The sequence below is a fragment of the Miniopterus natalensis genome, chromosome 16, assembly GCF_054644295.1.
Source record: "Miniopterus natalensis isolate mMinNat1 chromosome 16, mMinNat1.hap1, whole genome shotgun sequence".
In the NCBI taxonomy this organism is placed as follows: domain Eukaryota; kingdom Metazoa; phylum Chordata; class Mammalia; order Chiroptera; family Miniopteridae; genus Miniopterus; species Miniopterus natalensis.
In genome coordinates, this window is record NC_142096.1 from 44131417 (window position 1) to 44146968 (window position 15552).

Below are 15552 nucleotides of genomic sequence, written 5' to 3' on the forward strand. Positions count from 1 at the left end.
CTGCAGCACGGAAAGGGCCCCGTTCTTGCCATAGCCAGAACACATCACGATCTCCAGGTCCGGCTCAGGGCTGTTCTGAAACTGCAGGGGCCAAGGTGAGGACAGGTGCCCCACGCAACCCACCTCCCCACCCACCTTCCCAACCCGCGCACCTCTTCAGACAGGAAGGCAGGCTCGCCCATGGCAGCATTGGCACAGGGTCCAATGTTGAGGATGCTGTCACACACCTGAGGGAACAGCTGTGGTCAGGCGGCTGGGCAAGCCAGGGTGGAGCCCCTTCTGTGCACAACTTTACTTACCTCAAAGGAGTAAGTGGCCAGCTGTGTGCCTGACTGAGCCTCGCTGCCGTACACCTCAATCTCATCCACCTCATCCTGTGGCACTGACTGGCCACCTGCAGCACACAGGGAACCCTTCTGAACTGCCCTGGTCACCTGGCCCCAGCACCACCCCTACCCCAGCATGGCCCCAAATCTCACCTGACCAGCCCACTGTGGATTCCACTCGCTTCTTCTTTGATGAAGGCTCTTCCTGTGAGGCAGGAGGGCAGTGAGCAGCCCTGGGGATGCCCTGCGTGGGGCAGTGTCCCCATAGACAGCCCCAGGCACCCACCTTGTCAGTAGTCTCGCGGACAGTGCTGGCTGGAGCCTCCTGCAGCTTCTCTGTGTACTTGAGAAGGAGGGAGTTGCCTAGGCGAGAGCCAAGGAACAGATACCCGGGCTCCATGGTGACCATCTGAGAGAGGGTGCGTGGGTGGTGACTTTGCTGGACCCAGACCCAGACCCAAGCCCACCTCCCAGTCCCCACTCACGCTGCTGGTGAGCACGCTGGCAGCAGCCTTGTCGAAGTGGAAGGCACGGACACTGCGCATCCCGTCGGTGATGAGGGTCAGCACATAGCTGCGGGAGGGGGGAAACTGAGCTGGGGGCAGGGCTCCCAGGGCAACAGATAGGGCGATGACAACACTGAGGAGCACAGGGCTCACTGAAGCAGGGACTCACATTTCTCCACCCTTGAGGGAGATGACCATTTTATCGTAGGAGATGAAGGCTGCCTGGGCACAGTCAAGGGTGATCCGCACACCCTCCTGGGTGCCTGTTGGGGCAGAGGCAGAGGGGGCATCAGACGGACCCAGCAGCCTCTCCCCACCCCTCCTCCAAACCCACCCTAAGCCCTGCCCCACCCACACTTACGCAGAGGGAAGGCAGTGGTGCCTGAGGTGAGGCTGTTGAGGGCCACACCATAGGGGGGGACGCTCTGGTTCAGGTACAGCAGCGAGTTGACAGCAAAGACCACCACTCCACCTGGAGAAGGACATGCTGGTGGGCAGGGCTCAGGGCACTCCATACCCGCCCCCCACCACAAGGCCCTCACCTATAGGCTTGGGCACAGCAAGGGCCTGGGTACAGTCGAAGGGCAGGCTGGTGAGGGACCAGATGACAGGGTGGACTTTCTGCGTGATGTTCAATGAAATGGCCACAATGGAGCACGTGTCCTGTCGCACAGCCACCCGCCTGGGACCACAGCAAGTGTGTCAGCCAGGGGGTTCCCGCTCCTGCTCCCGCGCCCCCGCCCCTCAGGGGGCCCACAGCAGGGGCTCACCCAGGCCAAGTCTGGTTGGGCTCAAACAAGATTAGCAGGGTGGGCTCGTAGTAACCGTGCAAGAACTGCAGGTCAACGATGTTGAGAAGCTTCTCATCCAGGGCCCGCACATCGATGATGTAGCTGGGCAGGAAACTGGACCTCTGCCTGGGGGCCAAGGGCTTCAGTGGGTGAAAGGCAGAGAACAAATGAGGCTTAGGTACCTTCACCCGCACCGTACTCACCCCTCGCCCACGAGTCCCTCGTGCTCCTCAGCCAGGCTCTCTCTGCGGAAAGGCAGGACCACCAGTCGCGTGCCGTAGATGAGCATGGCTGCACAGCGCCCGTCGGGGTCCACACGCACCCGCGGCGTGTGCACATTCTGCACGAACCCGTCCTGGGAGTGGAGGGACATCAGGAAGGCCACAGGGCAAATGGGAGACCTCAAGGGAAGGGGGGGCAAGGGCTGGGACAGGGGGGAAAGAAGAGGGGCCAGGTGGGGTGGGGGCACAGCCTAGCCCTACCCGCAGCTCTGGCTCCTCAAAGTAGTGCAGAGACAGTGTCTTCAGGTCGTGGGTGCCCGGGTCATACTCCACCACTGACAACTGTGGGCAGCATGTCAGAACTTCAGCCCGCCCACCACAGCCCTGCCCAGCCTGGCCACCCACCAACTGCCACTGTGCTCAGGACCCCCGCCAAGCCCACCGCCCACCTTGGCATCTTTGAAGCTCAGCAGCAGGGCATCCCGCTTGGCGCCCACCAGCTGCACGCTGGCCATGGACATGACGTTGCCAAAGAAGGAGAAGGATGCCACCAGTTCCAGCTTTTCCCGGTGCTCCCGGTGGGCCTTCCCCTCTGGGGGAGAGGCAGTGAGTACAGGTTTGGTTCCCTTGCCCCAGCCACCCACCCTTAAGCACGTGGCCAGGACAGCTATCCATGTGCTCACCTGTGCTCCTGTCATTCTTGGTCGGTGCCTGGAGGAAGAAGCGGGGTGGGGGGTGGGGGGGGAATGAAGAGACACACTGCTACCACCGGTGGCCCCGCCTCATGGAAGGACAACAGGAAAAGACCACCCAGGATTGGCCATGCCCCCGGCAGCCCTGACTGAACCCTCAGTGTGGTGAGAAGCACGAGACCAGGCTTCTGGAGACAGCCATGCACACCGAAGCCCAACATGCACAAAGCCTCGCTCACTTCTGAGTACCCAATCTGGCCACAGGCTTCTCCTGAGGAACCCAACCCAAGCGGGGACCACACAGGGTCAGAGGCTGTGGACAGCCACTCTATGCACCCCAAATCTGCCTGGCTCTGCCCCCCAGAAGTGAAACATGGGACCACAGAATAAAGAGTAAGGGTATAAAAAGGCTAGAACAAGGGTTCCGTGTCATTTTGAGCAAAAGTACTCATTTGAGCCTGACTGCCATAAATCAAGGAGGCCTGCTGTCATCTCTAATGTAACTAATGAGGAAATGACACAAAATGTATAACTAAAAACCAGTAGAGAAAACAAAATGAAATAAAAACGTGATTAATCCAAAATAAAGCCAAGAAGAAGGAAACAGGAAGAAATAAGAAACAAGCAGAAAGACACAGTGCGTCATTCACACCCAACTACACAGAATATCACTTCCCATGTAGACAAACCCGTCAATGAGAACACACATTACTATTGGACAAAGTGGATCTTAAGGCAAAAAGTATTAGAGGCCCTGCCCAGTAGCTCAGGTGGTTAGAGCTTCGTCCTGATACATCAAGGTTGCAGGTTCTATCCTGGTCAGGACACATACAAGAATTAACTAATGATGCATAAACAAGTGGAACAAATCGATGTCTCTCTCTCTCCCCCTTCCTCTCTCAAATCAATAATAATAAAAAAAAAAAGTACAAAAAGCTTGTACAATTAAAAAAAAGTATTAGAGTTAAAAAGAGATATTTCATGACTAAAAGGTCAGTTCAAAAGTAAAAAATACTAAAAAAAAAATAAGTATAATACTATTCTAAGTCTGTCTCACATGTACCTAATAATGCAACTTTAAAATACAGACACACACACAATTCTTTGTAATCCTGTCAGGCAAGTGCACCATCTCATTCATCTTTAAAATTACCTTGGATATTCTTTTTCTTTAAAATGTTTTTTATTGAGCCCTGCTCGGTTTGGCTCAGTAGTTAGAGCGTTGGCCCGCGGACCAAAGGGTGCCAGGTTCGATTCCAGCCAAGGGCACGTACCTCAGTTGCAGGCGTGGCCCCGGTGGGGACTCAAGCGGGAGGCAACCATTTGATGTGCCTCTCTCACACTGATGTTTCTCTCTTTCTCTCCCCCTCCCACTCTCTGAAAAAAATAAAATAAGATCTAAAAAAAAAAAAAAAGTTTTTTATTGATTTCAGAGGGAGGGAGAGGGAGAGAGAGATAGTAACACCAATGAGAGAGAACCATTGATCCGCTGCCTCCTGCACGCCCCCTACTGGGCACCCGGGCATGCGCCAACAGGAATGGGGCCTCAACCACTGAGCAACACTGGCCCAGCTACCTCAGATATTAATTTTTGTGTCTTTCATGTAAATTTGAGAATCAGATTACTAAATCTAGTGAGAAACCTTATTGCAAATTTGAGACAAAGTTTATGAATTAATTTGGGAACAGTTGACATCCCTACAATGAGAATTCCCATTCATAACTACTACATATTTTCTATTTACTTGGGGCTTTTATTAATTTCAATAAAGTGCTATATAGTTTTTCCTCCCAAAAGTCGTGGGGTCCTTTCTTGCTGATGGCTGTCACACTACACCTGCCCTTCCCCCCCAACTTCTCCATCCTCTGCGCAACCTCACAGAGACCAGGAGTCCCCACGGTCCAGGCTGTGCCCTGGCCAAACTCCCAACCCACTCACAGATGTGTGCGACCATGGGAACAGAGGCTGTTTGAAGCTCCAGGCCAGTTTGTTCTGGAGCCATGACTAAACCCTCTCACCCACTCAAGGACCCCTGCCAACCTCTCCTTCTGCATCTCTTCCCATCCCACACTTTACTCCCAGGTGTGAGAACTGGCAAGCTTTCCTGGAAAGGGCCAGAGAGCAAATACCTGACTTAGGCTTTGCAGTCACATCTAGTCTGTTGAGGGTTCTTCTTTGGTGTTTTATATCTCTTTAAGGATGCAAAAAGCTTCCTTAAGGCTCAGTGGGCTATGGCCCACAAACCGTGCTCCCGTGGCTCATTCCCTTGGTGCAAATATGTGCTCCTCTATTGCTCATCTTCGAAAAGACTCTTCTTTTCCTGCCAGTTACTACTCCATCCCTTCCTTTCCTGTGCACAAAACTCCCTCAGAGAGCTGTCCATGCTCAACTGACCAACTCTCCCCTTCTCCTCTACATCCCAAACCAACTTTGCATGCCCTCCCCACCCTCAACTGCTCGGGCCTCTGCAGGGGATGTTCCTACTGGCTGGAGCACCCTCCACTTGCCATTCTTGAGCCTGGCTAAGTCTTACTCCCCCTTTAAGAATAGATAAGAAGTTGCCTCTTTCAAGAAGCCTTTCTGGACCAACATGCCCTTCAGCAACCAAAGCACCCCTCCATTTCCTCTATTGATGAGTTCACTGCACTTCACTAAAACTGCCGCCAACAGTGTCCCCACCCTAAATCCTGCCTGTTCCCTTTGCCAGAATGTTCTTCCCTGACACTTCTACTCTGCCTCAGAGAGGCTCTCCTGGTCAGCCGGCTGGAAATACTCCATTGTCTGTTTTCTCCGTCGCACTTGTTGGAATCTACAAGTGTGCTTACACGTGTGTCTTTATTTAGGGGAAGTTCCCCTACCCCGTTCTGTTCACCACGGTACGTCTACTACCTACCCCACAGCAGGTGTTCATACCACTTAATTTGTTGGTAAAACAAAAGAGCTAATATGATGCACGAGGGCAGGGCGCATGCCCACAGCAGCGAAGGGCGGGGGGGGAGGTAGGGTCACGCAGCAGCTCCGAGCTCAGACGCTGCAGACCAACTGGCCTCTCGGTCCGCACCGGGGCACCGCCCCGCGGGCCCTGGGCGGTGGAGGGGCGGGAGCCGGCGTGGCGCGGGCCTACCTCGGCGTCGCGGTTCAGGCGGTACACGTAGAGCTGCGAAGTCCCAGCCACCACGAGGTTGCGCTCGCTGTTGTTGAAGAAGTTGCAGTACATGGAGAACTCGAGCCCGGTGGGCGGGTGCGCCTGCTTGTACACGGCGTACATGGCGCCGAGTCCGGGCTGCGCAGGGCCAAGGCTCCGGAGCGAGCACGCCGCCGCGACCACCGCTCCCCTGGCGGTTGGAGCCGGCGCGCGGGGGACCGGGACGGCGGCGAACGCGGTCCGGCCGGGCCCGGAAGCTGAGCGCGGAGGTTCCCGGCTCCGGCGCCTGCGCAGTGCCCCCGTGGTGGAGCGGCTGCGGGGCGACAGCGGCCCCTGGCGGCGGCGGGTTTCACAGCTAGCGCCCCGACTCGGGGTCGGCGGAGGGGAACGCGGCGACCGGGTGGAGGCGGGGAGGGTGCGACGGCTCCGGCCGGCCGGTCCCTGCCTGGCCCAGGACGGGGCCGCGCACGCTCTGCCCGCAGGAAGCGGCGAGCCTCGTGGCGCGGGGCCGCGAGGGCAGGGCCGCCCCGCGCCCCGTCGCCGCTGTGTGCCCACCGCCGTCCCCACCAGAACCGGCGCCGAAGGCTCCCAGTCCGTGGCACCCGGGGCCACGCGCTGGCCGGTCCCCCCACCGCGCCCACTTCCTCCCCGCGCTGGGCGAGCCCCTCCCCTAGGACAGCGATTTTCTCCCGGTCTTGCCCCCTCCCCAGGCCCCGCACAATTGGACCCGGGAGCCAGGACCTCGCACAGCCAAGCAGACCTTTCCTCCCTTGGTAGGGAGTCACCCCAGATACACTGGGACTTAGAAACGGAATCACAAGGAAGAAAACAAGAGCTCGGCTGGTGTGGCTCAGCGGTTGAGCATCGACCCAGGATCCAGGAGATCGCGGTCGGGACTCCCGGTCAGGGCGCAGGCCCCGGGTGTGGGCGCGACCCCCAGTGGGGGGCGTGCAGGGGGCAGCTGATCAACGACACTCTCATCATTGATGTTTCTCTCTCTCTCTGAAATCAATAAAGATATATATATTTTAAATAATAATAAAAAGAAAAATACATTTTAAAAAAATAAAAAAAGAAAGGAAACAAAGTATAGTCACACCCGAGAAAATGGCATATAAATATATGCGTATTGCATGCAATTTGGCCTGCTGGCTCACGTCAGCAACAAGGCTCGGAATCTGGACTGTGGAGCTGTGCACAAAGGGGCCACTTGGATGTTCAGGCGTGTGTGTGACCCCTGAGCCACACCAAACCCCTTCAAAAGTCATAAGAAGTCCTGAAGCCAGGACTGTGAGGATGTGCTGGAGGAGGCAACAGAGGCAGAGCCCTAACTCTCAGCATTCATGTCACATGGACAGTCACAGCACCCACCTCACAGGACACCAGTGAAAACTGAGTAAGTCTGTGCCCACAGGACTGTCAGACTGGCCTGGCAAGTGCCCTAACAAGTGAACAAGAACTCATCTGTGTGAGAGAGGTGGTCAGGGCTCAGAGAGAGAAATACGCTAGAAGGAGCACAGCCCTGAGGAGGGCAGTGGGATGTAGGGTGCAGCTCCAGCCCAGGCAGAGGGGCCGGAAGTCACAGACTGGCAGTGGGAAGGCCAAGGTGGGCCCACCTGGTGGGTCCTCTTCATCAGTGGAGTTGTTTGGGAGGGAGGATGATGGACTAGAGGATGGTCTGAGGCTAGGGTGCTGGCTGCCTGGAAGCCCCTGAACACAGCTATGTTGGCTTCTCATCAGAAACTCTGGCACTGCCCCACTCATCACTCATCAGCCTTTCTTGGTGGAAGACCATTCCCTCTCAGCAGGAAGAGCAGATTGGGAAACTAGGGCAGGAGTATCTTTATTGAAACCGAGCTGCTGGGGCATGGGAGAGGGTGATTCTCAAAGGCCTGAGGCTCTCCAGGTACCAGCTGTAGGTCCAAGGGGCTGAGACAACATAGGGCCAGGAGCCAGACTCAAGGCCCAAGAGTGGGGAGGAAGCGTCAGAGGGTGATGCTATCCTCATACAGAGACAGCAGCAGCAGGATGGCCCAGCCGCCCAACAGGCCCACGTTGTGCAGCAGGAAGAGGAGCCAGGGCCGCCGGTCCTGCACTCTCAGCATGGCTGGGAGCTGAGGAGGTAGACATTGGGTCAGCAGTCAGCCGAGCATTCCGCTCAGCTCCCTGCCAGGGAAGCCCCCTCCACGCCCTCACGCCTTCTGTCCTGACCATGTCGCAGAGTGCCACGTAGAGGAAGAGACCGATGGCTACTGCCAAGATCCAAGACTCGCTCTCCTCACCGACGCCCACTGCTAGTGCAACGTAGAGGCCAGCGAAGGAGGTGAGCGCCGAAGTCAAGTTCAGCAGCAGTGCCCGGGGCACCGACAGCCCAGAATGCAGGAGGGCCGCAAAGTCCCCTGGGGCAGGCAGATTGGGGTCAGGCGGTCCAGTGCACCACTCTCCATGGCAGTCCCAGAGTCCCAGCCCTGCATTCCTCACCCAGCTCGTGTGGCACCTCATGGCAGAACACCGCCAGGGAGGTGGCCAGCCCAGTCTTCCAGGAAGACGAGAAGGCAGCGCCCAAGGCCAGCCCATCAGCGAAGTTGTGCAGGCTGTCACCTAGCGTGATCATGTAGGGCAGCAGCCTCAGCTCTGCAGGTGTAGGAGGCATGGGTCTGAGTAGGCCTGGCTGCCACCAAACCCCTGGCCCCCAACCCTCTGGGGCCTCCGCAGGACTCACCTGGGCTCAGTCTCTGGGGCTTAGGACTGAGTGGCTCAGGGCTCTCCTCCACCACCTGGAGGGGAGTGTCCATGTGAATGAGCCCCTGGCCAGGCCTGGTGGGGCTGGGGCACCAGATCAGCCTCAGAGGCCAGGGGCAGGAACCCTGGGATGGGGGCTGGGAGTGTAGGTGCTGGAAGTGCCCTCATAGAGGGGGCACTTTGTGGGGGAGGCTCACCAGGTCTGCATGGGAGCTCTCATGGGGCTGTTTGGGCTGCCGGGGCTCCCTGGGCGCTAGCTGCAGAGACATGCCATGGCTGTGGCCGCTGTGGCCAGTGTGACTACGGGGCTCGTCCTTCAGGTCCTGTGGGGACAGCAGCTCAGGGCCTGTTATACCTCCTCCCCATCCACCTAACCCCATCCAGTCCCGACAAACCTGACCTCAGGGTCCAGGGGCAACAAGAGGTCACAGAGTTTCTCAAACAGGAAGAAGGTGTAGAGGCCCCCAAGTGCAACCAGGAGGCGCCAGATGGGCTGTGGGCCGTGGTGGTGGTTGTCCCCTCCAAGCTCACTGTGCCTGCCATGCTGGTGCAACCCCAGAACCTGGTGGGGGGGGGAGGCTGCTGGGCTGGCTGCCTCAGGGTCTCCCTCCCACAGATGAAGAAGAGGGGTTAGGGTTTAGGGAAGGGCATCAGGACAGTGGGCCTGGAAGGAGGACCAAGCAGGGGAGTCCCTGGGGTGGGGGAGGGAGGGCCCTGGCCAGCTTGGGCTGACCTTGGGTGTCAAGTGCAGGAGGGCATCTCCGGTGAGCGCACCCACGGCCATGCCCAGGAAGGTCTGGACGATGTAGTGGGTGGTTGAGCTGCAGCCAGTGCAGATGAGAAGCAGGAGGCCGAAAACCGAGCAGAGGCAGATGAGCAACGTGGCCAGAGAGCTGTACAAGTACTCTGCAGGAGGGCAATGAGGACCCAGGTGAGAGCCTCCCTCTCAGCCTTCCCAGGGGAGGGTGTGTGGGGGCTTCCAGGAATGAGCAGGAGCTCACCAGGGCTGTAGGTGGACAGGTACCGGCCAGGCCTCTGCTCGTGCCCCATCCCCCTGGACCTCAAAGCTCCATCGTCCTCCCTTGCAGGCTCCCCCACATTTCCCTGTGACCCCTCTACTCCACTGTCTCCTCCCACCAGCCCAGCACTTAGTCCCTCCTCCCTGGGCAGCCCCACCACCATGTGGCTAGCATCCCTGGGAACAGCCAGGCAGGCAGGCTGGGGAGACAGGCACTCACTCTCTGCCTGGCTGAGCTGGTCCTGGGTGGGCTGGCTGGGGTGGGGGCTGCAGGCTCCACTCAGCTGCTGCTGGAGCAGGGCAGGGCTCAGTTGGGCCCAGGCCTCTGGGGTCACCCCAGTCTTTTCAGACAGCCCATACACAGCCAACACATCCTTGGCACTCAGGCATACCTGGTAGGTGGCAGGACTGGGGGTCAGGGACCTGAGCAGGCCCGGGAGACCCCACCTCTCCCCAGGACTATGGCATCAGGCTGCTCACTGTGTCCCACATGCTGGAGCTGCTGTTGGTGGTGGCAAGGTTGGCCCTCTTTCCCAGATGATGGTGGTGATCGTAGTCACTGTGGTCACCAAGGGTCTTGGCCACTCCACCCACCCCCAGGCGCTGCATCAAGGCCGCCAACTCTGGCAGAGAGGACAGAAACGGTCTGCATGGGCTCTGGCTCTCCCCTCCCCAGGGGCATGTCCTGCTCAGAGGCCTGCCCAGGCCTCACCATCCAGTGTGATGTTGGGAGTGTCACCGCGGTGCTGCCGGAACACGAAATCCACAAAGTACTGAGGGTTCGGCAGAGTGTGGAAGCAGGACCCATTTCTGACATGGTCCAGCAGAGCAGCCAGCACAGGGCCAGGGCCGCCGGGATGCCCTGCCCCCGCCACCTCGTCTAGCAGCTGAGGCAGGTCCACACAGCCCTGGGGGAGGAGCCGGGCCTCAGCTTCAATTCCAGTGTGGCCCTCCTGGCCTCCAGCACTACCATCACCCCTAGTGCCCCTGGTTCCGTGACCCCAGGATCTAGCCCAGAGTAGCCTCCTCAGAGCACCACCCCTTCCTGCTCACTTAAGACCTGGGCTGGGCTCCTCCTCTCCCTGGGGCCATAGGCCTTCTGCTCCCTTGGTTCAGCTGGTCTGTGCCGCCACCCCTGGGCTTCTCCCGGTGGCCCTTGGAGCCTCTCAGCCCCTGTCCCCCATGAAGGCCCCTCTCCCGAAGCCCCTGCCATGCTCAGTGGTGAACATCCATGGTAACCCCCCAGCCAAGTCCACCCTTCTGAGTGTGTCCCTAGATTCCCCCAGGTGCCCAGCAAAACTTGGCAGACCATTCTATTCACCACAGCTGGATGCAAACCCCTGAGTGGGTCCCCTCTCCGATCCCCGTTTGGTCCAGCTTTCGCCCTCCTCACCCACCCCAGACTGGCCTGCCTGGGCCCTCACCTCCTCTGCAGTAGGCAGGCCAGTGGTCTGGACCTGAATCCTCCGCAGCAGCCTGCTCAGGCCTGGGATCAGGGCCTTGGGGCTCTCGAGCAGGGCCAAAAGATGGTCAGCTTGGGAGGCCCAGCGGCCAGCCTGAATGTCCTCACACGTGCCTTCAGGGTCACTGAGGTAGAGGGCAGCAGCCGCACTGAGGCGGGCGATGTCTGCGGGCTCCAGGACTGGCCCTGGGGTCAGCCCTGGCTCCTCAGGCCTGCCCAGGGCCAGGAGGTCTTCCACAGATAGGCACTGTGGGCAGAGACAGATGAGCAGGGGCCAGGAGACAGACCCAAGCAGCTGCTTCCCTATAGGGCCACACCCCTTCATCAGTGGCTCCCACTCTCCCCTTGATTACAGGGGTGTACCACAGGGGTCCCAGGAAGGGGTCCCCCATTCCAGGTGGCTTCTCCCTGGAACCACTGCCTGGGGGGCAACAAGAGAGATGGGCCTAGGTTCCCAAAGCTTTATGTCCCCATCATAGCCCCCCATCCCAGGGAGAAGAAGGGTGGGCTTAGAGCTGCAGGCAGGGCCAGGGCACCAGGCCATTTGGCCTCTGCCCGCCTCCTGGAGTTTGCCCAAGCCCTTTGCTGCCAGCCCTTGGGGTGGAGCAGGCAGGGCTGGGCCCGATGGGGGACCTGCCGGGTGGGGCACTTACCTTTCCACACGGCCCTGAGGCACACTGCACACGGGCCGCAAGTGTATTTAACAGGCCACCCAGAGCCATGCAGTCCAGAGCACCCTGGCCCGAAGACAGCGAAGTCAGCAGGTGAGCAGGCGGGGCTGCCGTTGTGGTCACCACCAACACAGTCAGCAGCAGCCCCGGCTTATGCCAGGCCAAGAGCGCCATGCCCAGGCCTCCGATGCTCAGAACTCTGAAGAGGCCGGCACACTGAGGAAGGCTTCGGGCGGAGAGGGCTGCCTGGGGCCAGACTGGGGCTAGGCCCAGGATCTCTCCCAGGTATTTCCTGAAGGGCTCTGTGATTGGCTGTCAGCGGAGTCGCAGATTAACCATTCCAGGGGCAGGTCCTCCCCAAAACGAGGAGCCACTGCCTGTGGGGTGAGAGCTGCCTGGGGCCAGTTTTGGGATAGGTGAGAATCTCTACCAGGCATTTCCTGCTGGGCTCCATGACTGTCTGAAGAGGCATTTGAAGTTGAGCATTCCTGGCACAGATCTCCAAATCCAGGAGCTGTTGCCTGCTGGGGTAAGGGCTGGGCCCCTTCCCCTGGATTTGGTGACCTGGGCATCCACCTGCCTGCCTGCCTGCAGCTCCCCCAAGGTCCTGGGATGTTGCCTCCTACAGCCCTGTTTCTAGAGGCTGCCTCCAAGCAAGGGAGCCTGGGGCAGAGCAGCATGGATACCTCCCTAGGGGTCTTCCCTGGTTCAGGGAGCTGAAGCACCCCAGAGCCTTGAGAATGTGGGGCCCTCTCCTCCTGGGCCCTGGGCTGTGGTTTCCCTGTTGGGGGTGGGCTGGAGTCTAGGGGAACCACTAAGTCATACTCACCTTCCCTAGACCCTCCTGGGAAAATTCCTCAGGAAATGGCCAAAGCCCCACAGGGAACCTGGGTTGATTCCCCTTTGGCACCTGGGGAGGGCCTCTTGGGTGTGGCAACCTGCCCTGGCCCCTCCCTGCAGGCTCTCTCTCAGACCTTTGACCCCTTGCCTTATCTCTGCAGAGCTGGCACCTGGGGGAAGGGGCAGCCTTGCCTTGTGAAAGGAGCCTCTGGGCGGCCCCCCTGATTAGCCAATCCCTGACCCTGAGCCCTGCCAAGTGTGGCTGGGGTGGGGGAAGTGAAGCTCCAGGACAGCAGGGAGTGCAGGTCCAAGGGCAATACCACAGGGTGACATCTGCAGGGGTGGGGTGAGGGGACAGAAAGAGCCTGGTGGGTTCAGATGATTCCTGGACACCTGGGTCAATGAGGAAGGAAGCTGGATTCAAGCTCCCTTAACACAGTTCTGAAGGCTGAGCCCAAACTGGCCTTTTTCCATCCCTCCTGTGCCAGGACCCACTGGCTGGCTGGAGCCCAGGGACCAGGCTGCAGCTCAGGCCACCCACTGCTCAGGGGTCTATTAGCTTCCAGACAAAGGTCTCAGCCCAGCCTTCCTGTCCTGCCTGAGCCCTTGAAGGTCTGGTTCATGCTGGCAGGCCCCTTGGCAGACTCTCAGGCCTCAGTGGACCTTAGGGCTGGTCCACTTTCCTCCAGCCCCCACCCTCTTCCTGCCAGTGCCCTCTCCCTCGCTCAGAGCATCATCAGCTATCCCTGGGCTGGTGCTGGGCTGTCTAATGGGTGCCAGACCCTCTCCTTCATCCCCAGGTCCCACTGGCATCATGCCATCATCTAATAAACGCATTGTATTCACTCCTGTCTTCAAACATACACCCATGTCCATAGCAGCATTATGCACAGTGTTAGGGACAGGAGGGAGAAATAGAACAGTGGGGACACCCTGGCAGGTTTGGCTCAGTGGTTAGAGCATCGGCCCGCGGACTGAACGTTCCAGGGTTCAGTTCTGGCCAAGGGCACAGACCTTGGTTGCAGGCTTAATCCCTGGTTGGGAGGCAACCAATCGATGTGTCTCTCTCCTACCTCTCTTTCTCTCTCCCTCTCTCCCCCTTCCATTTGCTCTGAAAAGCAGTGGAAAAAATATCCTTGAGTGAGGATAAAAAAATTTAAAAAAAGATTAAATAAAAAAAGAATAGTGGGGTCTAGCTGTAATTATGAGAAATATTAACAATGCTCTGTTAACCGTGATTATTTTGTACTGATTAGAGAAAGCACATTCCGACCTGGCTGGAGCCACACATTGGGGACCAATGTGGTCCTTCGTCCTTACTGTTGTCTTCATGGGAAGATTAACAACAGCCTTGCTGCTGAAACAATAGAGTCCCGTGGGTGTCAGCCCTTTACAAACCCCCAGCCTGCATTTTCTGTAACCTGTAACTATTATATCCATTCTTATTCCTTTGCCCACTTCCCCGTGTAACCTGTGTCCTTCCATCCAATATAAGCAGCTGGCTCACAGTGGTGGTGGTGGGAGAGCAGGTTTTTGTGGATGACCTGCAGCTCTCCCATGCTGCCAGCAATACTGGAAATAAAAGGCTCATATACGATTCAACCCAGTCTCTGCTTAATTGGCTCCAGTAGCAACAGGTAGCTCAGAGCTCAGACCCATTCGTTGTCCGGTTTCATCAGCATCCAAAATGCGGACAGACCAGGTATCCATTCACAGATGGATAAATGAAATGTGGAATACTGTACTACTCGGCCTTAAAAGCACGGGGAATTCTGGCACATTATGCTGAGTGAGAGAAACCTGCCCCTGCCCCTCCCTAGAGCCTCCCTCTGAGACCTTTGACCCCTGGCCTTATCTCTGCCTAGCTGGCACATGGGGGAAGGGGCAGGCCCCAGGGAGCCAGCCCACACCCCTGCCCAGGTTTCAGATCAGACTTGTTTTCTGGAGGGAGCCCCTGGGCAGCTCCCTCCAACCTGGTTCAACACCCTCAGACCCCTGATCCAGAACTCTGGGAAGTGTGGCTGGGGTGGGGGAGAAGCTCCAGGGGAACAGGGGGCCCAGGTCCAAGAACTCTGTCCCCAGTGTCCTGTAGTGCCTAGGGCAGGGCTTCAGGATAAGGGCAGTGTCCTGGGCCTGGGGTTAAGGGTTTCTTTCTCCTGCTCACCTCGCTCGCATACAAAATGTGGTCTCTCCATTTGATGCAATATTATTCAGCCTTAAAATGGAAGAAAACTGTCACATGCTACATAGATGAACCTTGAGGACATGATGCTAAGTGAGATAAGCCAGTCACAAAAGGACAGATACTATCGGATTCCACTTACATGAGGCACTAGTCAAAGTGCTGGAACAGAAAGTAAGATGGTAGGTGCCAGTGGCTGGGCAAAGGAACAGGAAGTTTAATGGGGAGAGTTTGAGTTTGAGAAGATGAAGTGTGTTCTGGAGACAAATGGTGGCAACTGTTGCACACCAAATATACTTAATGCCACCGAAGTTTAAAAAGGCAGATTTGATGTTTTATATATTTTATTGCAATTAAAAAAGAAAAAGAAAAATACACCAGAACAAACTTCCCTGGTCCTCTGCCCCTTCAGCACACCTTGGGGATCGGGAACTGGCAGCCTCTCCCAGGCTCCCCAGAAGGTCCTTCTTGTCAAGTCACTGACAGCCCCACAGGCCAGACCCAAGGTTGCTTTCCCTAGTCTCAGTCTCCCTGGGCCCAGTGGCTCTTCCACTGCCTGGAGCCTCTCTGGATCTCCTCCCTGAGCCAGGGCTCCCCTTCAACTCTTTTGCTGGCCTTTCTATCCCCAGTCTCCAAGCACAGACCTTAGACCTACTGGATAGAATTCTGGGCACCCATGATTGTAGGCATTAGCCCAGGAGACACTGAGCCTTCATCCTGCATGCTTCCCTCTGTTAAGGCAGCCTCTCATGTCCAGCCACCCACCTGACAACTCCCCTGGATGGTCAGAAAGACAAGTCCAATTTGCCCTGTGCAAACTGGGCTCTGGCCTCACCCTCACGGATCCCCTGCTCACTGCAGGTGTCCACATTTCTACAGGAGTTCTTGCACCACTCAGGCACCAAGATGCGGTATCATCCTGGACTGCCTCTCCACCACATCCAGCCCAGCAGCA

General features: G+C 57.7%; 2 protein-coding genes across 3 annotated transcripts in view; both read right to left on the minus strand.

The window, feature by feature from the left end:
- Positions 1-5932, minus strand: part of CPSF1 (cleavage and polyadenylation specific factor 1) — an 11238-nt gene extending 5306 nt beyond the window's left edge. For both annotated transcript variants that reach the window (XM_016216621.2, XM_016216620.2), the window contains exons 1-15: positions 5662-5932; positions 2528-2555; positions 2294-2436; positions 2106-2186; positions 1827-1978; positions 1603-1749; positions 1375-1514; positions 1194-1304; positions 1002-1095; positions 812-899; positions 613-735; positions 480-531; positions 300-394; positions 153-227; positions 1-81 (exon numbers count right to left, since the gene is read on the minus strand). In XM_016216621.2, the coding sequence (XP_016072107.2) occupies positions 1-81; positions 153-227; positions 300-394; positions 480-531; positions 613-735; positions 812-899; positions 1002-1095; positions 1194-1304; positions 1375-1514; positions 1603-1749; positions 1827-1978; positions 2106-2186; positions 2294-2436; positions 2528-2555; positions 5662-5805 (1554 nt within the window). In that variant the 5' untranslated portion in view covers positions 5806-5932. The remainder of the gene's footprint in view (positions 82-152; positions 228-299; positions 395-479; positions 532-612; positions 736-811; positions 900-1001; positions 1096-1193; positions 1305-1374; positions 1515-1602; positions 1750-1826; positions 1979-2105; positions 2187-2293; positions 2437-2527; positions 2556-5661) is intronic.
- A 1735-nt stretch (positions 5933-7667) lies between these two features.
- Positions 7668-11776, minus strand: SLC39A4 (solute carrier family 39 member 4). Its single transcript, XM_016216585.2, has 12 exons — positions 11558-11776; positions 10867-11151; positions 10155-10350; positions 9923-10065; positions 9663-9834; positions 9158-9330; positions 8825-8986; positions 8622-8747; positions 8405-8459; positions 8164-8316; positions 7894-8081; positions 7668-7796 (listed from the first exon to the last, which is right to left on the minus strand). Exons 1-12 carry the CDS (start codon positions 11747-11749, stop codon positions 7668-7670), a joined length of 1974 nt encoding a protein of 657 aa, XP_016072071.1. The 5' UTR covers positions 11750-11776.
- Positions 11777-15552: the final 3776 nt, after the last annotated feature.

What these genes read in the sequence shown, in the direction of transcription:
- SLC39A4 (XM_016216585.2), bottom strand. Translation starts at nt 11,749, where the DNA reads ATGGCGCTCTTGGCCTGGCATAAGCCGGGGCTGCTGCTGACTGTGTTG. An exon ending in TCCCAACATCACACTGGATG is followed by an intron (nt 10,066 to 10,154) that starts GTGAGGCCTGGG and finishes CCTCTCTGCCAG; the next exon opens with AGTTGGCGGCCTTGATGCAG. An exon ending in AGAGCTCCCATGCAGACCTG is followed by an intron (nt 8,460 to 8,621) that starts GTGAGCCTCCCC and finishes ACTCCCCTCCAG; the next exon opens with GTGGTGGAGGAGAGCCCTGA.